General features: G+C 41.7%; 1 protein-coding gene across 8 annotated transcripts in view; it reads right to left on the bottom strand.

Moving 5' to 3' along the window:
- Positions 1 to 520: 520 nt before the first annotated feature.
- dcdc2c (doublecortin domain containing 2C) overlaps positions 521 to 27,627 on the bottom strand; it is a 37,177-nt gene continuing 10,070 nt past the window's right edge. For 2 of the 8 annotated variants that reach the window (XM_085441797.1, XM_085441804.1), the window contains 3 exons: positions 26,660 to 26,747; positions 24,627 to 24,684; positions 23,437 to 23,566 (listed from right to left, as the gene is read on the bottom strand). In XM_085441797.1, the coding sequence (XP_085297923.1) occupies positions 24,659 to 24,684; positions 26,660 to 26,747 (114 nt within the window). In that variant the 3' untranslated portion in view covers positions 23,437 to 23,566; positions 24,627 to 24,658. Of the gene's footprint in view, positions 2,411 to 23,436; positions 23,567 to 24,626; positions 24,685 to 26,659; positions 26,748 to 27,627 lie in introns of those variants that run through there. The other 6 variants (XM_085441798.1, XM_085441799.1, XM_085441800.1 and 3 more) reach the window with 6 other exon arrangements.

The raw sequence follows: 27,627 nt of genomic DNA, 5'->3' as shown, positions 1-27,627 counted from the left end.
TTCATTTCTGTTTATTATTGTATGTTTTCTACCCAGTTTGTTTTTTGCTTTTTATCGTAACAAGTTTATTCTCAGTTTTAGCCTTTTGTAATTGATTTTTAGAGCTAATTATTTAGAGTTAATCCCTGAGTTTCAGTTTTCCTGCCCTCCTGTGTTCCCCCTGTAAAGTCTCCATTTCTGTGTTACATCTTGTTTTGTTACTTCCTGTTTTGTGTGCTATGTTTCCAGTTTCGTTTCCCTCGTCTCATCTTTTTAGATTAGATTAAGCTGAGTTTTGTTACCCTGGTGTTTCCAATATCTCTGACTACCTTGAGTGTCTATTTATAGAATCGACTCACCCTTTATCCAGTACAGTACAACATAACAAAGTTGTACTGTTTTCCCAATATGCTCTCTGTCAGTCACCAGATTTAGTTTGCTGTTTCAAGTGCACCTTTGGCATTGTTTTTTCATGGGAAAAAAGTAATGCAGGATTAAGGCTCATTGAGTTATTGTTGAGAGGCAAAATAAAAAAATATAATATGGTTAATTTTCATTTATTGAGTATTATAGCACAAACTCATAAAAACACATTTCATCACTAGCAAACGCACAGAGTCCAACCAATGTTTCCCTGATGTCAAACTCTCAGGCTGCATTTACTGTAATGCTGTATTTAATCCACACTAACTGCATTGCATATTCCCTGAGATATTTATATGTACAGCCTCGTGTAATCACATTATGCTAGAATGATCAGATTGATTTAAGATGACTCTCTGGAAAGTGCCTCCACTGTCACCTTATTTTCCTCTCCAACCTTGTATTGGTGCATTTGTCCTCTGAATATGTTTTTTTCAATAGTCAGTCTGGTTTTTAATGACGTAAATAATGTAGTAATTCTGTTGAAACTAAGCAGAAGAAGGTTCTCCTACTTCCACATCCAGCACAAGCCGCTGTGTCTATAGGTCAGATTACTTTTTCATATGGTATGAAATATAAATGAACTAAAGCTTTTTCTACCCCCCTAATCACTTTCTTATTTTTTATCACTGTGGCCATGAAGGTGGAGGGGGAATGACTTCCCATTCTAATCATATTATCATACCCTCAGGTTAGAACTTCCATTTTGCATACTAGAAGAAAATGGCATTGAAGGAGAGCCTTGATATGTGGAAAAGGTGCTCCATTTTTTTTCGTGCCATAGCGGAGCATTGTGCCTGAATGTAAAGCCATCAATAAAAGAAAAGGCAAAGTAAGACAAGACTGATACGAACTTGCTCAAACTTTTTCTTGTCTGTCAACAGTCTTTTCTAAACTTCAGCGTGTGATTCTATTTCAGCTTTATTACCCTAAAGCATCCATGATGCAGCAATTTAGTCCAAAACATCTTCTCTAAATTGTTCCACACATCGCCATACCCATAGTCAACTCTTTTCAGGCCCGCATTCCAGTTTCCATTTCTGGAAAATGTCTGGTTAGGGATCTATCATTACAGCAATCACTCTCACTGTTGTATTATTTTTTCTCAAACACACATCACATCTGAGGGCCCGCAGACCGTCCCAGGGCCAGCATTTCCAGGCACCCTATTATTCTTCCACAAACGGTGAATCTCCACAGGCAATTTGCATCTAGCTGTGGTGCGTGTTTGCCATGGGAATAGGTATCAGACACCTGACAGTGGGACACGAGGGTGGGTTTTTGTTGCCATTTTTTCCCCCTTCGACAGCTACCAAGCAGCCAGGCATATCAAAGAAGAAGAGCGAAAAAGTCTCCTTGTGGAGTAAGAGGAATTTACATTGTAAAAAAAAAAAGAAGAAGAAGAAAAAAAAAAGGAAATGTATTATGGTTGTCAGGCTTCAGGGACTAATGTAACAGTCCTCGATGCCTCCATCATCACTGACATCTGGAACAGTAATCATACCTTAAATGAAATCACTGCAATGGTGTCAGCTTTTTGGATTTATCATTTTCACTAAACACTGTTATACTACTTTCATTTTCTATCAGGTGCTGGGGATCATTCGGCGAAATAGTCAAAGAAGTAAGCATTCTTCAGTGGCAGGAAAAGCAAACTCTCAAATGAAACATTCTTCAAGAGAGAAAAGAGAGAAACTTCTTTTTCTTTTTCATGTTTTCTGTGCACATAAAAAGTCACATACTGTGGCAGTTAGGGTGTCTGCATTTATCTACCCATTCTCCTCTCATTATCCTTCCCTTTTTCCCCCTATTTTACAGTCTGTTAAAAGCAGCTGTGTGACGTGAGATTTGAGTTACAAGCAGTTTTGATCGGCCCATTTTCTAAATATACCCCCAGAGGAATGCTTCAAATGTGTGATTTCAGGTCCTGGGGGAAATAACAGCAGTTGCGAACCACATATTGACAATGTTCTTCGCCCAGGTGTTTTCACTGTCAGATCAGGATCTGCTGGAAAGCACAAGGAGAGAATCGTGTTAGAAGGTCACAGAATTTAAAAAAAAGAAAAAAAAGATCACAAACCCTGTGAAAGAAAAATAGCTTTGTGGTTTTAAAAATATATGAGTGCTCTGAAAACAATAAGTGCATCCTAACTCAATCATTTAATTCACACTGAGGTAGCTGTGCAGACTGTGGACTGTATACAGTTCTGGGTAATTTATTCAGATTTATTTAAACTGCCAATATTTCATACTGTATATATTATTGACTCTTTTCGAATGTCTTAAGCAAATTCAATCCGCTCCTACCTCTGAGGCTTCATTAATCTGCAGTTGCATCCATCCTTGTATATTCGACTGTTCATTAACCGAACCTTTTTCCAGAGAATATTCAGTCGTAATGTGAGTCAGGTCAGGCAGGACTACAAAGCCACGAATTGTGATTCTAATCATGTCCAAGAGGACAACATGCACCCATACACATTTAATTGGCCTATATACTGATGTTGAGCAGGTGCTGATAACATCCCACATGCACTATTTTCCACAAGTGGGTGGCTCCTCCATCTTTGCCTTCCATGTGTGCCCGAGAGAAGAGGGCACACATGGAAGGGAAGAGTGGAGAGGGTAAGTAAATGGATATTCTGCTTTACATTTTCTTTGAGTAATTTCTCCCTGTATGTTTGAAGCTTTTCAGAGGCCCTGTTAAAAGAACCCCAAACCCACCCCCATCCCTACTCCTCGCCTGCACACTATTATATAAAAAACATTATTAATATTCACCAGAATTTACTAAGGAGAGCAAGAGAGGAGTACTGCAATATCCAGATGGATGCCCCTTAAATCTGTGTTCAATTACTCTCCACTAACTTACATCTTCCAGTTGAATCCTGATTAGCTGATCTGGCAATTTGCTCAGCCTGGCTGGAGAGCACTTGGTTCCCCTCCTGAGTGCAACCTCGCTGCTTTTGAGTATTGTGCACCTTTGATCAGTGCCCCCTTATTACCTATAAAAGCCAATACCATTAAATTTAGCACTGCCTCATCTCCTTGTCCGTAGAGCTTTCCTCTCTTCTTCCAAAGATCATAGGCTCGTGTAAAGGAAAAAAAAAATCCTAGTGTGATCTATAAATGTAAGGCTGAAGATAATATCTTTTAGTTAATATATTTCAAATCTCTCCAGTGTGAATATGAACCTGTGGCCTGGCTCCCATCTCTGCAACTAGCTGCTACCCTCTTGTGGCCAACCAGGACACAGAGATGCGCTTACTAAGGTCAAGGTGCTCATTTTCCTCCTACTTGCATTTTTTTAAAGCAACATGCAGATCAGAAATGCATACAATGCAACAACACCCTACAGATATTCCTCTTTAGTGCTGGTAGCATGCCCCTCTCCTCCCTCCCCCCCTCCTCTCCTCTTGTATCTCTATACAAAGTGGATCTCAGGGGTGAAACCTGCCCATTAACATATAGAGTTTTTATTCAAATCCCATTCACTTTGCCATCCATTTAGAAGAACGATGCCAGGAGGTTACAGCGATGCCGTTGCGGGAGGACCTGATTGAGCTTCCATTTTAGCATTTGATTTGATTGTGAGGCAAACAGTAACATGATGGATAAGATCTCATTACAACAGGAATGTGAAAGTTTAATTTCCTGTACATGTTCCGTCTTTATTAATGTCACAGGCTGCGGGTCTTCAATTGCAGCGCAGGCCGCGGCGCTCTGGCTCCAGCTTGACATAAATGAGGCAGAGGGATTACATTTGGCACCATCCACTTGAGCCAGTTTTAATTTAGGTTTGGTATTAACACTGCATCTCTCCGAGCGAAATTAAGTTTGTGTGAAAAATAAATAAATAAATAATTTAGTGCCATTTTAATCAAACTGCGTTCTTGTTACGAGTCCCCTCTTGATGTCTTCGCTGGTTTCGAAACAGTAGCCTTGTTGCATGTGAAGAATCAAGCTGCAGAAAATGGTGACTATCGCACCCTCACTTATCTGGTTCAGGGGAAAAACAGAGAGAGGGGGAGGACAAACTTCAATAATAAACCTGTCAACACTCCAATTTGAATACCCAGGAGTCACAACTATCTCAACTCTCCTCCGCTGGCAATCATCATGATCACGGACCCTCTTGAGAGACAGCATCTCATCTATCAGTCAGTCTCACACACACAAACACACAGCTCCTCATCACACCATCTCTATTTGTCCCATTATATCCTTAACACAGTGTAAAATACCTCTGCTTCTCCAATAAGGGAATGGTTGAGAGGCAAGGGCCGGTAAAGTCTGTGTGTGCCTGTGCTTATGTGTGTGGCATCAGGGGCTTCATTGCAAGCATGGGCTACTGCCTGTGCCTGCTGCTGAGGTTCTGAGACAGCCCTGCTTGTTTGTTTCCCCTTACTCCTCAGAGGTCTGACGTGCAGCGCACAGCCTTAGCTGTGTTACCCGCAGGCCTCTGGGAGATAGAGCACCGCAGCATATGCTGGGAAAAGGGAAGAAGATAGATACAAGAGACCTACACCCACTGCACCTGATCATTACCATGCCAAATTTATATTGATTGCTGTAGCTTGAGAGCTAAACTGTGACTTATTCCCCTGATGCAGTCCCTGTGTGGAGTCTGCGGTGAGGGGCTGTTGGTAATCCAGAGAAACCATGACACGTGCACCATGTTTGGCCACAGATATGGCAGCACACATTATACTATGGCAGGGAACATTTATGGGAAGCTGGCCATGTCTTGCAGCAGTGATTTTTATTGATGATTGCACAGCTCTTGGATTTTATCCACATCCATATCAACTACATCCAAATCTGAATACACCGACTCTCAGCGGGGTGGCGGTGGTCCTAAAGGGAATGGGAGGGGAGTGGACAAGTAGTGGGTACTTAAACATATTCACCATTTTCCCTGCCTTTGCTTTGCTGGATAAACTTGTATATTTGTGGTGTCTCTCTTCCCGCAGGCACCTTTCATCACGCATATGCATATGTGCCTGCCCTTGACATTATCATCAGCAGATTTGTGCAAAGGGCCCTGAGGTAAGGTTGAAATACTGCTGAGGCTTCTGAGGAGAGTGGCCTGCTTTAGAGAGGCTGTCCGTGGGCTAAATACGCACCAAGAGACGGAGTCAGAGGAAGGGAAAAAGCTCAGTAACTGAACCTAGCAGAGCGTCCCTCTGGGGACAGCAGTAATTAAACAGTGATTAAATTAAGGGGCAATGCGGGCAAAACACTGGCTGATTGACACTCTGCTGGTTCCTCTCTCTTGCCGTCTCTCAGTCGCGCTCTCTCTTGCTCTCTCTGCGGGTTCAGCTCTGTCGTGGAGCATTGCTTTCTATTGACCTCCAATTACTCACCCACTCTGAATTCTTCAAGGTCCAATTTTCGAAAACTATTTTCTTAACTGTGTTAAGAGCATGGATCACTGCACATTTGTTTCTGAGAAGACTGAGCAGCAGGACTGAAATACAGAGAAGTTGGAGGGGGGGTAAAAAAGAGACACTTGAATGTATAGTCTCTTTGTGCTTCCAATGCTATCAATGTTTGAACTCACAAACTGCAATCACTCTACCATTGCGCCCGCTATCAGTTTTTACTGCAGATAGATTCACAAAAGTACAATCACAAGAAGCTGGTAGTGATTTAGAAACTGTACTCATGCAGAATCAAAAGTGAGTTTCCCTTTCTCGAGCCTGTAGTCAGGCAGCTTTAGGAGTGCCCCATCAAATACTCTCCTAAGGGGGGAAATACTATAAATTACCTTTGGCGACTCCTTAAAACCCAAAGCAAATAGAACGACAGAAGAGCCGAGCAACAGCAATAAAACCAGCTTTAACAAAACAATCAGAAAAAGGCAAGATGCTGAAATTGCCTTCCTCCAAATCTGAAATTCTCCACACGTTCACGGCTTACCCTTCCTGCCACACTGCCCCAAGTCTCCAGGCCCTTGTATAGATTTTTATAAACCTGGTCTTGTGCTTATGAAAATAGTACTAAGGGTCCTTAAACAATCTGTTAAATCTTCTGATAGTGAAGAAGGTCCTTAGGTCTCTAATACAAATTCAAATAGCGGTATGGAGATGGATTAAGGGGAAGACAAAGAACAGGGGCCCACTTTAGAGGATGAGATCAAGATGACAGGTATTGATTAAGTGCTCAATGAGAGCACGCCTATGAAAGGCCAGCCACCACACAGCTCATGAAAGAATCATACACAAGGTGCTCGGCAAACATACAGGCGTGGCATGTAGGTGTGTGCACATTCAGGCTAAATTGTAGAGAACCTGCCTGGTTTTCTCTGATTAAAAAGTCATTAAAAATTGATATCAAACTTTTCTCGTGTAGTTGAAATCCTACTAGTACCTATATATCTCGTTAACTATTCAACAAAGACACAGCAGGTAGATTGGGGCACTGTTGTGGATGTGGTTTTGCCCACAAAAACATTTTTTAAATCCTTATGTCAGAATCCACTGATAGTGACTTGAAAAGTGCAGCTCCACACCACACATTCCTTTACTTTGGCACTGTTATTGGAGGGAAAGCAGGAAGGATATTCTCAAAGATTACATGTGAATCTAATTTCTTGGCGAAACAGTCGAACTGGAGGACTTAGCCCTTTTCAGAGTTTTTTGATGATGTAGCGCGAAGACAGCCGTAATCACAACAGCACTGCCAGCCTGACCCACCTCATCATCCTTGACATTTAGCACAGCGCTGTTTCTCTCGCTCTTCCCTTCTTCACTGTAAACAAATGGTTTAACCCTGATTTGTGTAAGTGTAACCAGAGGACATGCAGTGACACCAAGTGTGGAAACCCTCTGAGAGTAGAGGGAGTAGAAAATAGAAGGAGAAAGGCAGGGAAGTGAGTACTGGGAAGAGCAAAGCAAAAGAAGAAAAACAGACACTAAAGCCTAACTAAAATAGAGAAAGTGAGAGAGAGCCGCCATGGTGAGCAACTTCACCAAGACTGCCACCACCTAAGAGGGGGGTATCTGAGATTAATCTCTATGGAAAGCTGTTGGGTCTCTGCAGACAATGCTCTGATGGAAACGAGGCAATAAATGCCTCTTAAAGCCATCATAAATGCAGCTTCCTGCTTAACAGTCACTACTCAGACCTGCGTCCAACCTCATTATCCTTCGTCTGTGCCGGCTGGTTTGCATGCCAACTTACAGGCAGGATAACTAAAACCCCTTTCACTTAAGCCTCAGCGGAATATGTGGTTTACTTATGAGACTTGAAAACAAACTCATCAAATCAAAGGATGTTTTTCCATAATTTAGAGGGGGGGGGAAATCTACGCATGACATGCGAGGTGTGCTTAAATCAACATCTCCAGTTAAATTAAGTATATCATATAGAATTCACAGAAATGTTACCTACATACAGTATTTCCTTATATACAGTTTTAAATCCATTGACAAATGACACATTTGACTTGATTACCTCTTGACATTTCCCTCTGTGAATGAAGGCGGCAGTAGATAAGGCAATCATGGCACCTACACAGTGTAAATATAAAAATATGCTCATTTGTCTGGTCTCTAGATAAAGACATAAGGTCACATAAACTCATGAATGGGCAACTCTCAGCACACAGCACCTCCCAGCCTGCCCGCTTCCCCTGCCTGTCTGTCTGTAGTGGCTGACGGTACCGCAGCGTGCCCTTCATTATCACTGGGTAATGCTCATCACAACGGCCGTGGCTTTTCTCCATAAAAACCCCCAAGTCTCACTCACAATGAGAAATAGGGGAGATAAGGTGCAGGAGACCATTTCTTTTGACATTCACGATGGCAAACTCATCAGTCATGCTGTCAAAGGCACTGGTCTTGGCTAGTTTGGGATTTATGAGAAATAATGATGGGTTGAAAATAGCTGGTAAGGGCTTTGCTTCTACCTTTTGGTTTGGGAGTGTTGTGTATTGAGGCACGCTCTGCATAAAACCCAATTTCTTTTGTCAGTGACCCTTGCACTGATTTCACATCCAATCTCGCCATGTTCAGGAGGTTTGGCTGGTCCTGTTTGAGCTGGCACTGACATTTCCGACTCACAAGATAAAAGAGGGAAGCAGGGCAGCAATAGTTGATTCTTTCCCCTTAAAAGACAGCACATCGCCACAGAAGCATTACGTGTACCACTCCCTCTGATTCACTGAGCATTATTCAAGTATTCAAGGCCTCAGTACTCTTAATCGGACTTAAAGTCGTCTTCAGAAAGCTAAACAGCTCTGACTGAAGAATATTCACACAGAACTCTCTTCATCTGCCCATACCTGAAAACGGGGACAATAACAAACAGTAATAGCATGTGTCAAACACTTAGATTTTCTATTTAAACTAGTGACAGGCAGTGACAGATGCTCCCATTGCAATTCTCTGTAAACATTCTGGGACACAATATATCATTCAGTTACTGTGACGCACCTCAAGGTCTATTAAACTTAACATAAATTATTCATTTCAAAGTCATTTGAAAGTGGATTTGAACAATGTTAAAAGGGCAGCATTGCTGAATTCTATAGAACAATTGCACAACTATAGATTATAGTCAGTAGGACTTTTAATGGAATCCCTATGGGAACACACGGAAGGGATGTCCTCAAGCACCAAATTATTAGTCAATTTCAGATTATCAGATTTATTAATTACTATTCTTAATATATCTTATGAGAGTGCCAGGAGATATAGCCTAACCACCTAAAGGCTTTAACTGAAATGGTCGACATAAATTTATATTAAACATATTAATGAAACGCTAGATTGGCTGGTGTTTAGCTCGCCTTTTACTTGACAGTTCAGGGACCTGGTAAAATTGCTCAAAACGTAACATTGCTTACAACCCAAGTGTTGCAAAATTGCAGGACAAGAGAGTTTGGGGCAATTTTGATTCAAGTGTGCGAATGAGACCTCTTAGAGCTCAAGGGTGCTTGGATCTGTGTGGAAATTAAGCCGTGAGATTGTAGCTAAGGGGACACTGGATTGACAGCGACATTAGCCCCGCGGCGCCCCTGCCGTAGCGTGCTATAGTCACGTAAAATAGATGGACAGGAATAGCAAATTAAATCTTCTTAATAGTAGCAAAGGATGTACAGTCAGGTTAGACTGAACTGTAGGACTGTACATGTGTGGAGATGAGGGGTGGTGTGTTTAGTGGGATAAATGAAGTGGCTCTGAAGTGTTTTGGTTAATAAGCCTACTCCAACCAACTTCATACAGAAGACCCTGCCATCTTTATATCAATTTGAAATTAGCTCCTTCACAATGTTTCATGGCCCCTTTCTTGAAACACGTTCATAGGTCATTTCAGTCGTTGCCATTAATTTGAGTATATTTATTAAATTCATTACGCTGCAGACTAAAAGAGTTACTCAGTAACAGCAGAGTGAGAAAACACTCGTAGCCGCAGCTCTCACAGCACTGAGCAGCTGGCGGCGGCTTTGTTGATGCGTTTCTCACAAGTTGTTTTTTCCCCTTTCCAGGTTCAGTGACACCGCATTGCTTTGCCACAAAGACCAACCTTAATGTAGACAAAACCAAGTCGGCAAATCTTTGCACAGCATGCATGCACACACTTCTAAAAGCGGGACGTACACAGAGGGAGCAAAGCGTTTTTCAATGCATTTAGATGAGACCTTTGACAAAGGTCCCTAATGCAGATATCAATGAACCAAGGGACTGTGCTATCGGAGCGAAATTGGCTGACGGAGGGATGTCACCCTCGTGCATGAAAAATGATGGATCCCATTTGTAAACTTCTCTCTTCTCTTCCCTCCTGCCCATCCTCTCCCCCTCTACCCTCGAACACGGACACATCCGCAACACATACGATTCCTCGCTCCACCGTCAACCCTATTCTCCAAGACTGGTTATTGAACAAGGAAGCCAACCTGTGACTTTGCTGGCAAATAGCAAGCGGTTGGGTAAAATTGGCACTTTAGCGACCATTTCATCCGACTGTCAGGGAGCCCAAAAAGGACCTGTGAGATTTCAGTGATGACAGGATAGATTAACATCACAGACTTTGTTTTTTCATCTTCCTTTCATTTCCTATACTATTCTCTGAGGAGATCAGCAAAATGAAACCAATATCTATGAAACCACAAACAAATAACCAGAGCTTTCCAAATATTAGATTTTGTTTGCTGGATTGGACAATCAACTGTTTCTTTCCACTCGCTTCATGGTCGGTGTTGACTTGAGAGAGAAAAGAAACACCCTAATCCACCTAATAAACAGGAAATGAACAGCTCGGCCTACATGGCAACATGCACTCTTGTATACCCTGAAATAAAATAGATTTTGCATATAAAATTCCATACATTTTGAAAGTGTAGGGCTAGGCTCTGAATGCAAACATCAAATGATTCAACACATGTCTGCACAATAACCTATAATTTACAGAGCTTGAAAAAATCATGCTCAGCATATAAAGTGTGATAAGCAACATAATATGCATACTGAGCATTTCTAAGGAAACAATGATATATTGCTAGTTATCCTAGAATGAATTACTGCATTCTTAAGCAGCATGTTGAGTCAAAGGTGGGGAGGTTAATATAGGCAAACAGGCATCTCTGCAGGAAAATGAAAACTTCCCAGTGGAATGTGATGGCCAGCCTAAATGCTGACATTGTGGTTTCAGTGATGGAGTGACTTTGAGAGGGTTTGTGGTCTGCCAGTGTTCAAAGCTTTGCCTTGAGGGTAAGGGGTAAATTTGCTAAGTTAATCACATAATGAGGCCAATTAAACATCGGAGAACCCAGGTGAAATGGGAGCTGCCACTGAGCCTCCACTAAATGAGGCTCTGCAGCTCAGCCAATTCCCTCTCTGGACCGATGCTGGACAACCCATTTTCAGCTCCAATAATCTTCTATAAAATTCAGCAACATTTATAGGCTTTATCCTATTGATGCACAGGCATATACATCTTACAGACCAGGAAAAAGAAAAACGTTGTCATCTCTTTACTTTGTTCATATTGATATCTCTTTTTTTTGACAGGTGTATATTTTCATTGCTTTTCATTCAAAACTCTATAAATTTATAATAGCCTATAAGAAAACACACACACACACACACACACGCACACACACACACACACACACACATATATATATATATATATATATATATATATATATATATATATATATATATATATATATATACATATATATATATATATGATTGGTCCGCAGGCGTGCATTCGCTGTCAAAATAAAAGATGCGCACCAGATAAGAAGTTGCAGCGTGCGTTTGCGTACATGTTTTTGTCCGCTAGAGTGGGATTTTCACAGCATATTCTGCACCAAATCTCTGTGCGTTTGTCATTTGTTTGAAGCCAGCTCGCCTCCTGCAACCACTTTTCCGAGAATACGCGCCTCTTATGCGGTTCGGACTCCTTCTGACATTTCTTTGGAGGTGGAGGAACACCAAAGTAATTGCTTAAAGGAGCTTGCTTCTTCAACATCTTTAAGAGTTCTAAACAAATGTCTGTCCTCCTCCAGAAAATCTTATGTACGCAAAGAGCGTTGCACATTCTTATCTGGTGGCGTCTTTTATTTTGACAGCGAATGCGCACCTGCGGACCACTTATGTGCACCCCCGTACATATGTATATATATATATATATATATATATATATATATATACACACTAGGGGTGCAATGATACACAAAATTCACGGTTCGGTTCGATACTTTGGTGTCACGGTTCGATATTTTTTCGATACAAAAAAATGTTCATGCCTTTTTAATTTGTCATTTATTAAAATTATAAATATATATTTTAACTCAAAAGTACAGTTTTTAAATTTAACCCTAACCCTTGTGCGCGTTTTTTATTTTGACAGCGAAAGCGCACCTGCGGACCACTTATGTGCAGCCCTGGTTATTTAGCTCGTCGTATTGCAGCCACAGAAATTCTTTTGTCCATGAAACCATAAAGCTGCACTTTCTTTTTGCCTTATAGTCTCATTTGTCATAACTTCTCCGTTTTGTGGTAAGCTTTTCTTTGGCTGTCACTTCTTCACCCCGACCTGTCTTATTTGGCTCAGCAGAACTAAAATATATATACTGCTACTTTTACACACGGACTCACATAAGCTCAGCGATTCTCTGCGCGATCAACCTCTCACATGTTTAAGCTTGCTGCGGGAGATTTCACTTGTCATGTTTGCATAGTAAGCTAACGATTAATAAGACGATGTCAGAGGAATTGGTGCACAAATTATCATCACTCACAAATCAGTGCTGTCATTGCAAAGTGAAAGCAAAAAAACAAGCGCAAATTCAAACGCGATTTCAATATGTCACATATTGACAGTGGCTCACCGATGCCAATGACATAATTACCCAGCTACATTTCTGAAAGAATGCAAAAGCATTGACATATATTTTTCCTAGACCAGGTGTACACCAACATGGCGAATGCGTACAGAGCCCAGGCTTATCCCCACCTGGGTCTGTCAGACCATCTCTCCCTTCTGCTACACCCAATATACACACAAAAGATCAAGAGCACTGGGATTACAACCAAAACCGTGAGAACATGGCCGCAGGATGCTATTCCGATGCTTCAGGACTGTTTCCACTGCACAGACTGGGATGTATTCAAGGTGCAGGACACTGACAATCGTGTCGCATTGGACAGTTACACCTCCACTGTCTTGGACTACATCTGTTTCTGTGTGGACAATGTAACAACTTGGAAACGATTCCGTGTGTTCCCTAATAATCCACCCTGGATGACACACGGAGTTCAACAACTTATTGGAACAAGGAACAACACTTTCAAATCCGGGGACCAGGAGGCATACAGTGCTGCCAGGGCCAACCTGAGAAGAGGCATCAAGACTGCCAAGCAGCAGCACAGGAGGCGTATCGAGGCCAGGTTTGAGAACAACACAAACCCAAGGCAGGTCTGGGAGGGCATCAGGGCTATCACGGACTACAAAAGAAGAACACCATCACCCTCAGCCGACAGTTCTACCCTGGCTGAGGATCTAAATCTCTTTTATGCCCGTTTTGACAGGGAGAACACCGACCCTGTCCTGTCCCCTCTCCCCTCAACCGACCCTGAGCACTCATGAGCTGAGGCGTGTGTTCCGGAGCATTAACACCAGGAAGGCGGCCGGGCCGGATGGAGTGCTGGGCCGGGTGCTAAAAGACTGTGCTGCGGACCTGGCGGACGTCTTCACCTCTATATATAACACCTCGTTGTCCTGTTCACTGGTACCATCCTGTTTCAAAGCAGCAACCATCGTTCCCATCCCAAAACAGTCAAATGTCACATGTCTGAACGATTTCAGACCTGTGGCACTCACCCCCATTCCCGCCAAATGCCTGGAGAGACTGGTCATTAAACACATCAGAGCTGCTTTTCCACCATCCCTGGACTCGCACCAGTTTGCATACAGGGAGAACCGGTCAACCGAGGATGCGATCGCCACAGTGCTGCACACATTACTGAAGCACTTGGAACACAGGAACACCTATGCACGGCTCCTCTTTGTAGACTACAGCTCGGCTTTTAATACCATCCGGCCATACAAACTCCGTCCCAAACTCCACCAACTGGGACTTAACTCCTCTCTGTGCAACTGGATTGTGGACTTCCTCACTAACCGTAGACAGAGTGTCAGAGTGGGTAAGAACACCTCTTCCACCCTTGTGGTCAACACCGGTGCCCCTCAGGGGTGTGTTCTGAGCCCTCTGCTATACACTCTCTTCACCCATGACTGTATTTCCTCCTGCGCGTCCAATCTCATTGTTAAGTTTGCAGATGACACTACAGTGCTCGGACTTATATCCAACAATGATGAGACAAACTATAGGACAGAGGTGCAACAACTAGAGTCATGGTGCCACGACAATAACTTGGTCTTAAACACCAAAAAGACCAAGGAGATCATTGTAGATTTCCAGAAGAGGGGTCATAACAACCATCTGCCTCTCTTCATTGGCAGTGAGGCGGTGGAGAGGGTGAGCAGTTTTAAATTCTTGGGGGTAACTGTGACCGAGGACCTGTCCTGGGGCAACCATATCACCTCAGTTGTACGGAAGGCCCAACAGCGCCTCTACTACCTGAGGAGACTGCGGAGCGCACACATTCCCAGATCTCTGATGTTGAACTTCTACAACTGTGCCATCAGCAGCGTTCTGACGTATGGATTTCTAGTGTGGTTCCCCAGCTGCACCAAGGCCGATCAGCAAGCACTCCAGCGGGTGGTGAAAGAAGCTGGCAGAATTATTGGAACAAGTCTGCCAGAGATCAGTAATATCTTCCCCACTCGCTGTCTGAGGAGGGTGCACAGTATCCTGCGGGACCAACATCACCCTGCGCGCCACCTTTTCCATCTGCTGCCCTCAGGGAGAAGGTACAGGTCTATACAGGCCAGAACATCCAGACTGGCCAACAGCCTGTATCCACAGGCTGTGAGGCTCCTGAACTCTCTGCCCCCCTCTCACGGACAATAACCATATCCAACTTCTTAATAGCAATGAACTGGTCTGCATTGGTGCATCATATCTTTATTCTCTTCCCCCTCCTGCCCCCCCCCCCCCCCCCCTCTTTCTTAAATAGATAACTATCATATCTGATATCATATCTCACAGTACAATAATATTGAATGGGTTGCATTGTTGTATTTTGTCATATTTCTCAGGTCTTTGTCTGAATTTCTACGAACATTATTGCTAAGGATTGTCTTATTGCATTGGAGTCACACTGGGTTAAATATGTACACTTGGGTTTTAAGGGGTATTTATTATTTTCTTCTTTTTTGGGGGGTTGTATGGAAGCCCCAAACGCAATTTCATTGTTCTTGACAATGACAATAAATAAATAAATACTAAATACTAAATACTAAAATACTAAATACAATAGCCCGACGGGCAGGGCAGAGAGATTTTTGTAGCCCGACTGGAAAGATCACTAGCTCCGGGACGTCGGGCTAGCGATATTGCAAGCCCTGTATCTGATTGAGGAATCACTCATCTTTGGAAAAGAGAGTTTATTACAGAGAAATGTCTCTTTCCAAAATAAAAGCTATACTATCCGCTTCTTCTGGGCTATATTCTCAGCAGCATAAGGAGAATCACGTGCTAACAGCTGTCTAAATGACTCGGCTAAAGTTAGTAGCATGCTTGTTGTTTTTGTCTTTGCACTAGGATGATGTCGGCGTAAATGTGCAGTCATATTCGTTGTGTTCCCACTAGTGCTTTCAGGTTAATCTCGTTGAAATGACCTTAACGCCACAACACGGCAAATCTCCGTTAACAAGCTACCGCCGATCGCCCCGTGCATGGGGCTAGACGGCCAACACGTTAACGAGCTAACTGCGCTAACACACTAGTTCACACCAATGTAATTAAGCATTGCATGGCACATCCAACATACTGTTTTACTTTAGTCCATGACTCGCTTACCTTCAGGGTCATACGTCACATGAAAACCAAAATAATTCCAAACGCCAGATCTGAATGAGGGTGGGGGAGGTCCATCTTGCAAGGAGAGCTTAACTTCTGTCTCGCTAGCTTGCCCTGCGCTCTTCCTCCTGACTATGCTGTCTGTGTTGAGCGCTCAGTGGATCTGCGCTCGACAGTGCAGCCTAGGCGGAGTAGTCGAACGCAGATTCACTGAGCGCTCAACACAGACAGCATCGTCAGAAGGAAAGTTGATAAAATAAATTACAAATGTTGTATTGTTCGATACATATGCGTACCGAACCGAAAGCACTGTATCGAACGGTTCAATATCGATACGAATATCGTTGCACCCCTAATACACACATACATATATCATGCTGTTTTGATAATTCCTGTCTGTGTTAGTACAGTATATGTTACACAGTCTGATAAAAAATAAAAAACCTAAACACTTAGATTCATGCTAAGGTTACACATACATAATTGACTGAGGACAACATAAGATTCGAAACCTTGGTTTAAAAGAGTTTTCAAGATAAACCAAATACTTCTCAAAAAGTGATCTAGGCTAAGTTTAAATGATTTAGTTGTTTCCACACAAATCTAAAAGCACCCCAAAGTTCAGAAGGAGTTTCAGGCAGTCTGTTACTCGAACTTTGAACAACACCAAACCTCATTCACCCCCAATTAATGCTAGAATTTATTAAATATGTCCTGACATTACACCTCTTTATCACATGAAAGCATTTTGGAGACATAGACCATAGTACCCCTTAATTATAATTGCTGGGGTGCGTTGTTGACCAAAGCATCTGAGTATTCGAGAGCCCTTGGAGGGTCTAGAGAGGATAAATCACTCCAGCAGCACTTACGCTTCCCTGAGTGCTTCCAACATACCTGTATTTCTACAAGCGCAGCAGGCTTAGGGTCAGAGAATGTAAGGGCTACACACTGAACAAGATGAATTGCGGTAAAACAGTAAATCTTCGTGGCATCCTCCTGTACATAAGAGTACCTAGAGCTCAATAATCTTGGCATATAGCCCCCTTTCAAACCAATTCCATTTCCCATATGATGTGAAAGGCTGGAACATTATAACACTTTGGCTTATGATACAGAAATCCCAGCTTTACCTGTGCTCATCAACTGAGAGGTCTGTGGGTGTGTTGGTTAATTTTGAATGCCAACCCAAACCAGCCAAGGATGAAATGTCTTGCTTGCAAGCTGTAGGGCTCATATAAATGAAAAGCTGTATCACTGTCATGGACACAACACAAGGCAATAAGAAACTGCAGAGAGAGCAGTTCATTAAAACGTGAATACATGGGGACATATATGGACACTGATGAAAGAATATTTCATCACCATCAGGGGTTTATAAAAAGGCCCACCACTCTGCCCACCACGATCCAATAATCTGGATGTAGAGGATTTGCACAGAGTAAGATGGACAAGGGAAATTAAGGCAGGCACATTTTACCAGATCATATTGCCATGATTTGTTAATAAAATGCAAAGCGACAGGCTAGATGTGAGACAGCGACTAAAGCGCGGCGGTGATTTAGACTTAATCCGTCATTATCCCGCCTTTGAAGTGACCTCACTGTGCATGTTCCCACTGTGACCCAGAAGCATACTCACAGCTTCTTCATTAGCTGGGATGAAACAGAGCCAGTTCATAGACGACTTTGATGTCCCGTCCTCCTCACACAGACCAGTAGACATGCTGACACACGCGCATAAATGACACTTACATGCACGCACTCACATCACAGATATTCTTATCGCTGACTACACTGAGCCATGAAAAAAACATGGTTTTAATCAATTATGGCTCTCACCTTTGGGGCAGCACATTCATTACATATGATAGGAGCAGCTAAGGGACAATATTCCGAATGTGTGCTTAGATTGAAATGAAAGAAATTGTATGGTTAGAGGGTAGACAAAGACTGCAATTTCACTCAGCTGAATTTACATATGTGCACACAAAAGGCCTGCACTGAATGTGATTTCACTGATATAATTTATGTGTACCCAGCAATTTATCATCCTTAGATCACAGCATGGAAATCAAGCAGGTGACCTAAAGAGATCCACACATGTTGCCTTTTAAAGGATAGCTGTTCTTAAAGTTTATCATGGAAATTGAAAAAAAAATCAACAAGACACAGTTTGTCAATATGCAAACCACTGACCAGTACAAGGCAAGTGGGTATGACATTATATATAAGCTTAAAGACAGATCATATGGATTCCCATACACAAGTGTGTGTGTGTGTATAGGTAAGAGTGCACCTAGTTTTTCACAGGACTCTATTCGGGCCTGTGAAAAACTAAGTACACCCTTACTGCTTCCATGGGAATTAATAGGGTAACAGCAGACAGGTGCTGCTAATCACATCCAGTTGATTAAATGATCATCGGCAAGTGTGACCACCTCCATAAAGGCAGATGTTCTGGCATTTTTACTGCTCTGGAGCATTCAGATAAGTGTTAACACAAAGCCACACTCTTCCCAGGAGTCAATGTCCCAGCAAATTCACTCCAAGGTCAGAGTGTGCAAAGAAAAAGAAAAGCCAAGAGGTGCCTCTCAGTCACTAATGGCCTCAGATGGCATGTTAAATGTTAAAGTTCATGACAGCACAATTAGAAAAAGACTGAACAAGAGAAACTTGTCTGGAAGCTTCGCCATGAGAAAGCCTTTTCTTTCTAAAACAAGCATGGCTCATGTTAGGTTTGTAATGTTGCATCTGAATAAACCCACGAAATGTCCTTTGGACAGATGACACCAACGTGGAGATGCTGTGCCATAATGTATAGCACCACATTTGGAGAAAAACAGATGCATCAAATCGGCTTAAACACCTCATACCAACTGTCAAGCAAGGTGGTGGAGAGGTGGTCACTGAGTCTAACACATCAAGCAGGGTGGTGGAGAATGGCCAAAAAAGTAAATAATAAAGTTGTTGCAATGGCCCAGTCAAAGTTCAGACCTCAAACTGACCTCAACTGATCTTGGCATAAACAGATGTCCACAAACATCAATGAACTAGGCTACGTTATAAAGAATAGTAAGCTAAAATTCCCCCACAAGCACGTGGGAAACTGATAGTCATACAGAAAATGTTTACTTCAAGTTATTTCTATTAAAAGTTATTTTACAAGCTACTGCATAGTGCATGTGTACTATATACTGAAGTTTTTATATACCAACAACCGTGCTAAAACAAATCTATGTGTGTATCTGGTGCACAGACTGTGAGGGTCTACCAGTAACAAAAAAGGTGTGAGCACCCATGCAGTTAGCTGCACGACACACGTTTTCTGCACAGTGTATTGGTAGAGTTCTTTCCCCAGGCAATGGCCCGTCAGGCCAGACAAGGAGGCCGGGTGTTAAAGTGCTAGCCGGGTACACGGAGTAACAACAAAGCCATCTGCCCTGGGAATGCACACATCCATCTTACTAAAGACAGCCAGTGAAGGAAAAGACAAAGGGGGGAAGAGAAAGGAGAGAGAGAAGCAATGAAAAAGAAGCAGTAGGGAAACTAGAAAAAAATAGAAATGTAAAAACAAATTTGTAAACATATGTATGGGCACGCTGCTGGTGGTGGCAGGGAGCTGCAAAAAGGTGAATGAGCAGACTACTGGTGTGAAAGAGTCCCGGGAACTATACACTTGTTTTCGCCTTTCTGCACAGATTAGATCTTTTCGTTTTTCAGCTTGCCTGATTGCACAGCTGCTGAAAGCCGCTTCCCTCGTTCACTATAGACGGTAAAAGCCAGTGGCATATAAACTAAACCTTGTGCTGAATGTATATGCCTGCAACAAAGTAACAGATGAGAGCATATGGTATGAAAGTATGTCTGGTAGTGGGGCATGCCAGAGCTGATGGAGGGACCAAGTTAGTAAGTGAAAGGATGAGAAAAATTAAGCCAATTTTAGACCAGAAATAAACATATTTATATCCTAGCACACACAAAAAACAATAATCTTTATCAGGGATGTGGCCTCTTTTATGTAAAGTGGAACAGGCTGCTAGGTGGACTGTTTTAGTGTGCCAGGAATAGCAATTCAAGTCACTGAACAGGATTGTTTTTCTATGATGTTGCTGTCTCTTGGAACATTTTTAATTCAGTTACATAACAAATAACAGGACTTGCGTTGGAGACTCTCCAGTGAATTTTCTTTTATTTATTTGTTAGCAGGTATCTGCGTCTGTAAGATGCACCCATACAGTCTATGAATGCATCTTGCCAACCTAACTTGCTTTGACAGTGACTCACAATAGCTGTAAACACTGAACGTCATGATCATAAAAATACAGGTAATTTTTTTTAACGAAGCTCTATAATTCATGAATCTGTTTGCAAAGCATAATGTCATCCTCATTTATTTTATTAAGCATGACATCAGGTGAGAGGACAGCAGTAAGTCCCAGCTCCCACTGTCATCCCTGCTTCATAGCCATCTGGATGTGACTCAAAACACTGCCGTCAGCATTCCGGGCTCAGTGATATCATCGCAGCATTTTCCATTTGTTTTTTTATTTTTTATTTTTAGAGCATTTCCTCATCGTTGTATAGTCTGAATATATATCCCACTTATATAGCGCTCTTAAACTCGCTTGCTTTCTCTCTGACTCTATATTATCTTATCAGACTGAGAGCTTTCAGTTGTGTTACCAGCCATTAGCTTTAGACAGTGGGTAGCTACAGAACAGAGTGAGGGAAAAGTGGCCTCCTGGTGGCTCTGGGTGATGTCAGCTGTAAAAAGGCCTTTTTGTAACACCAACTATCTGTGCAGGTTTCAAGGCACATGGTGCCTCTGTATAAAATGACCTTCAGCAATTTTCAAATACGTTTCTGATACAAATGCTAATAGCTTTCGTGTAACTAGGAAAAAGGCACTAAAGTAACTTTTTACCTGCACAAAGCTGCCCCACACCTTATCATACAAGGCTGTTGTACAAGTAGCACAACTACCATATGCTACATTTACACTGTTTCCAAATACGTTAATTTAGCTGGGTAAAGATTAAAAAGCAACACGTGCAGTATTGTCTAAACGTCTTGAACCATCCCTCACTTCTTTATATTTTATATCCAAGGAGCCAGACTTTCTTGTAATTCTTGTAAAAAGTAATGATGAGTATTAAAGCTTTTTCAAAGTCTTTAAAAGCCTTTCTGTGGACATGATATGGCTGCTTTTTCACTCATTTTCAGTTCAGTCCTTGTACCTGACCATTTTTAAAGAAATGTTTTTGTGTTTTTTATGTCACATACTTTAGCACTGACCTATATGAGTCAAGCATAAAAAGACATCTAACTCAAGAGATGAACCTAAAGCAAAAGCATATAAAAATTAGCCAACAACGTGGCATATCTCAGCATGGTGTGCAATGTGTTCTTAACAAGGTTTGAGGAAATTGGACGAGTGGAGGACAAATGAAAGTTTTTGCATCTACTGTTTGCAAAGGCCTACATAGAAGCCCTCTGAAGGTAGAAAAAAACAGGGAGAAAAGGCTAAGGTAAACCAAATTACAGAAAAACTGGAGTGAAAAATCAGTGGCAAAGGTATCATGTAGTGATGAATCCAAATGAGAAATTTTTGGTCATTAAGGAGGCCAGTGTTGGGGGGAGGGTTGTCAAGACTGGATTGGAATTATGAAGACAGAAAAGTACCATCAGATTTTTATCCACCCTGCAACATCATCTGGAACGTGTCTGATTTAAGCATGACACCGATTTCAAACACACTGTCAGTACAGTAAGTATATTAGGTTTGAAAAACACACAATGAAACTCAATCAGTCATGGACTTGCCTCCCCAGAACTCAGACTTCAACATTATTGAAGCAGTTTGGGATTATCTTGACAGAGAACAGAACAAAAGGCCTGGAAAACTATTCCTGAAGACTACTCAAAGAAATTACACAAAAGCTGCCTAAGGGAGTTGAGATAAAGAACACCCAATACTGACTTTCAAGCTCATTAGATTGTACAAACTCTTCCTTTCCTTATATACTGACTTTCCGTGTAGTGAGGCATGGCTCAAGAATTTTGCAGAGTATTACATTGTGTATGTAGATGCATCATCTGTTTCGCTGAGTTCTATAGATTAAATGCAAACACAAATCTATAATTTATAATCACTGCAATTATATAACAACTAGAAAACCGAATCGGTATATACCCATTACTTCCAGACAGCATTGCGGACCCCTGACTGAAACCAACCTGAAACATTCAAAGCAAGCGTCAAGCATTGGTTAAAAGCAGAATGTGTGATTTACAGAAACATCACACTGAGAACAAATGTTCAGCTCTGTGAATCAGTCAGAGTGCCCGCCGCGCACGATGACTGACGTGTTATTGGCAGATGGCTAGACTCCTGCACTCCATGGGAGGCTTCCAAACAAACAGCTCCTGGTTACACTTAGGTGATTTTCACATCAATATCGATCAATTATTCACATATTTGTGCTATCTGAAGAAAAGCAGCTGCACTCCCTTTCATATGTGCTAGACCAGTATTCATTTTGTAGGAGGTGAAAGGAAGGAGCACCGCTATTCCCTCGCATTTTATCCCACATTTATAGTGAACTAAATTTCGCAACATCACAGCGTGATATAGAACTGTGATTAAGTGGGTCAGTGACTCTTACTGTCAGCATTACAGCCATTAGCTTTTATGGAAGAATACATCAAGTGCAATAGTTCTGTATTTGAGGTAACATGCGGAGAAGTCTGCTTTATCCATTTTTGAAATGTCTTTTGACATAAAACTGAGGTCAACCCTTAAACTTTTCTCAATGCAGTGAGCATTTGAAGTGAATATATAACACTTGAGCAACACTGTGTGGGTGTCTAAGCTATAGTACATGCTGGAGAGGAAGATGTGGCTGTAGCAAAGTGCTGTAGTTACACAAGCAACTGTGCTTTGTGGATTTGGCAGTACTTGAGGGTGATCTAGTTTATTATTCCTTGTTTAGTCAGCCTCTCTGGACTTTTTCCTTGAAGTGCTTTATATGAAGTATAAAGTAAAGCACTATGACACTATTTAAAATGAGGTTTGCTTTAGTACATACCATCACACACTTTCCCTCCCTCGTGTTACAGAGAAATATTAAAGCTGTGCCCCAAGGTCAACAGCAATAGCCCTCATTCTACCCATCACTGTGCCCTTGTGTTATTCATGGCCAGCACTATGAGAGGCAATGATTCTTTTTTTTTTTTTTTTTTTTGGGCCACTCCAATATCATTAAGTTATTAGTTGATTTCAGTGGATTTAATCAGCATAGTAATTCCTCTCCATGGGAAGATAAGTCCCTCTCAAGAGCAGTTACGCCGTCCACTATGCCCGCTGATTAGACACAAGCCCCCAAAATAATTCATCAGAAAACTGCAAAAAATAATTTATCAAAAGTGCTTCTCGCAAAGCCCGCTCAGGACCTTTGCTTCTTAATAATTAAACTCTGCAATTAGGCGTCTTACCATGCACCCAGTGTGAGGCTCCATGTAATATTCATAACCATACATAATTATGCAATATATTCACTGGAATAAGAGGCCATATATTCACGCCGGGGCTGTCAGGAGAAAAGACATTTTTATTTGGTTTATAACACTGTTTCATCTTATACATGAGCAGCTGGCTTCTTGAGACAGAAGAGAATGAGGACGTCTGGTCCTTAGCAGTGTGACACTGTATTCTATGATTCTGAGAAACAGAGAGAGGGTTGCAAAGAGAGGACAAGAGAGAGAGAGAGAGAAAAGGAACTGAGTTTTTCTTCTTTTTTTTGTGGGCATGCTCCAATGCCACAAATATCAAAGTCTGTTAACTGGACACAACAAAGACATACCTGAGTGGTATCATACACTGACCACAGTCAATGCAAGATACGGAAAGAGAGAAGAGGCTTTAAATTAAAATGGAGTGGAGACAGGGTGCTGTCTCAGGATCCACTGTATGATAAATTATACATAATGCAGTATGGTAAAAAACTGTAAAAAAAGAATAGTCCCAAAGCTCTTGATCATGCCTGAAGCAAATAAGCAACAGCAGCAGTCTGCAGTGGACATACTGTGGACAAGGTTGGCTTTCATCTTGAGACACAGTTCAAAGCTATGGGGCTACGCACAGAACAAACTAGCAATCAAAGCTCATGTGTAACTGGGCAGTGGTGCACTTCACAGAGCCTGTCGTCTCAAGTGTTGCGAAGATCACACACAGATGCCTCTTTCACATCACAATGGCTGATTTCTAACACACAGCCTTTGGTCCTTCTTATTCTTCACCATGGTAAATTATAGAGAAAAAAAACATACTGCTATTGAGACGCGCAGCTTCTTGAAGGCCACTCACGACATGTATATGCTGAATAAGAAGAAAAGCATATGTTTTCTTCCAACTTTGAAGAAAGGCTGCTTTTTGTCATTGGAAGTGGAGACAGTCTGATATTTGATTTAATAAAAACTGAAAGATAATAAAAAGCAAATGAAGAATATGCTATATATTCTGTAGTAAACGGGATTAACAGCCATTGAACATGAGATTATTTACTGCCAAAGCTATAATCAGACTCTTCGTACGGGGATTTCATAATCATTTCCCACCAGGTAATCGTAACGTGCACAAATTGTTATAATTTGTACATGCTGTATGATTAATGAACACTGCTGTGCTTTATATGCAGCTCGACTACACAACAATATATTTTGTGCATTTGAGCTAAAAGTTCAATCGATGAAATCATTTATAGTGTTTTTATAGAGCATACCTCTGGAGTGAATCTCATGCAGATCTAAACAACTAATGTTGAAGTTTCAATTTTCTTCCTGTAAAAAGAGTTTGAAAAAGAAAAACACAAAAACTGGTAACCATGCAAAATTTTGAAGTCTTACTTCACGTGCTAATAAACAAAGCTTGTGTGTGTGTGTGTGTGTGTGTGTCACAGTTCTATTCTTTTCCAGAAAACAATGACCTTTTCAAATATGACACAGTTTTACTGTGGGCATAATACAGATGTGATTAACATAAATAAGAGTTAAAGTCAAATAGGCGTAAAGGTCGTCACTCAGGACTAGTCTCGGGTCCACGAGGTGATTTACAACAACTTAATTTGACTGTGTGGAGTAATTTATCTGTGACAGAGCAAGCCGTGGAACTGTGCATGCCGCACGCACATGCAGGCAACAATATGCCATGACTGCACACATCCTATATCTACCCAATCAGTCAAGATGCTTTACAACTTCTGTCAGAGGGCCTAACAGTTCTCATAAATTATAAAGCCATAGTACATGGTGCCAATAACTTTTGAAGGAGAATCTCCACCAAACTGAAGCCAGTTTCTCTTCCTATTATATGTGGACATCAAGACGCAATTCTCCTGAGTTAAAAAAAAAATGTGGAAAAAAGCAGGCCAAATGCTTTGATGGTTGATTTGCTCTTAGAAAACTGTGCCAAAAAAACCTTCTAGAATAAAAACTCGTTCACATATTGACATTTTGATGCAAAGCAGGTGGCAGGCAGGTATGATTCTGTTAGAGATAACTTGCATTTCCTATCACATCCCTATTCCCTCCGCTGACTCTCCAGTTATGCTGTGCATCTGTGTCATCTGCAGATCCACTGTGACAGCTGGAGAATATGAGGTATGAATGATGCAGAACAATTCATAAACAGCAACAACAACGCAATGTGATAGGGACAGAAAAATGTGGATGTGGGTCTCAAGTCGGCAAGCAATAACGTGCTGTGATTTATTTCGAATGCCCCCTGTAGTGCCCACTGATATTCTGCAGGGAAATCACTCACTGGAGTGTACGGGGCTGCCTTGCATCCTCTGCTACTATCAATATGAAGATAATTGAAAGAGAATGCATGTATGTACACAAAAATCATGTGCAGCTGTATAAGAGAAACATTTAATCTAACCTCCTGTCTGTTAGATAACTCTGTGCATATGTGAGTGTATATGGATGGCAGATGAGGGAGGTAGGAGGCCCGCTGTTAGCGCTGGATGCAGTGATTTCCTGGACACCGACAGAGCGAACCTCAAACTGAAGGGCAGACAGAGATAACCACCTGCAGGGATTCGCATCCTGCTTTATTTAGTCACCTTCGGAATTTCCTCCAGGGACAGAAGACGATATTGTGAAACCAGTGAATGGTCCTAAAAATCAAAGCCAATGTTCTGTAGGCAATTATAACGAAATTGCTTGAACCAACTGCAAGGCACATTCCCCAAGAAAGGAGAATGTCATTGTTTTGGTTGAGGTTCAGCTAGGTTACTCTCACCTCCATAAAAAGGGGAAAAAAAGTTCATGGTACATTTTTTTCATAATTCATTCAGATATGTTCTTTTTTAAATAATTATATAAAGGCCAGCTCATGTAAAGCCAATTAAAAAAATTTTTTTCCTAATGGTAACATAAGTATGTATAATTCTTATTCTGTCTGAATGGTTCAAGATTGCAAACAACATGGGAAATATAAAGAGTGGTGAACAATGCCAGCCCTGAGCATGGCACACCTTGATGTGCAGGTGCCTTTAATACTAGAATAAGTCATCTTAGATTAGGGAGTCAAAAAGAAAAAAAACTCAACCACATGCTCTCCATAAAGCACGCTATAAAGCTCTCCCAGATGTTGAGAGGTGGTTGCGGTTCCAGCGACATGCAATGTCAGGGAGGAACTGGTAATGCCGAGTGTATTAGCGGTCTCTTTATGGGTGCATTAGGTGCTGTGGAGAGGAACATGGGGGCTGCCACTGATCTCCTACCAGGCTTTATGCTTTGATGAACATACCCTTGAAAAACAGGGACATCTGCGACCGTGTTCTGCCGAGCTTGGAAGACGCCTCCCTCTCTTTAGCCTCCTGGAAAACATAAATCCACTTTTCATATCATCATCTAGTCATATTCAATGCATATGAAGCGCTAATCAGTTAATCTGTCAGCTTTCTCCCCTTTCGGTGATATATCAGATTTGTAATACTCTCCCACATATGCAGTAAATCTCTGACAAAGCCCGTGTTTTTGAAATTCAGCGACGGGGCTGCGTGAAGTGAAGAAGTTCACTTGAAAACAGATACCAGGGAGAGTGGAGCACTGAAAGCTTCAGCGCGCTCCCATGTGTCATCTCTCTCCCTACCACTAAACAGTGGCCTAGACAGGAAGCCAGAATAAATTTCCCCAGTTCATTGTCCCCGCTGAGGACTAGCAGAACATCTCAGTCTGATTAATGGCTGTACACTGTCTAATGAACAGTAATTGAATGGTATAATACTGCAGGTCCTTAAAAGCCCAGAGGAGTCGTCTTCCTCCGCTTAGCTCTCTGGAAAAGCAAGGCGGTGACATTGTCTAGAGTTGATTATAGTTGACCTTGCATGTGGAGACTAAGGTCTATGAAATGGCTAACCTAAGCTTCATGGAAGAGCAGCAGGAAAACAGATGAAAGACAAATGCAACGGAGAAAGAAGAGGAATGGATCAATGGTGTGGTCAATATTGATTTGATTTTTTTTATCACAAAATTCTTAAGGAGAGGAAGGCAATTGATCAAGCATACCTAGTTTCATTGGCATTTCCAACAATATTAATTAAGAAAAAATGCTTAGCCGACTGGCTGATAAATCAGCCGATACTGTTAAATCAAAACAAATGATAATTGTGAACACAATATTACACTGGTGAGTACAAATCTACCCTTGTCCACATTTCCTCAAAGTGTATGACATCTACAATACAGACAGAGTAGGCCGTCATGAAATCAATC

This window comes from Copadichromis virginalis, linkage group LG19 (genome assembly GCF_057382275.1).
Source record: "Copadichromis virginalis isolate Kocher_CV1m ecotype Utaka linkage group LG19, C_Virginalis_male_GT1.1, whole genome shotgun sequence".
Classification (NCBI taxonomy): Eukaryota; Metazoa; Chordata; class Actinopteri; order Cichliformes; family Cichlidae; genus Copadichromis; species Copadichromis virginalis.
This window is presented reverse-complemented; position numbering and strand designations above follow the sequence as displayed.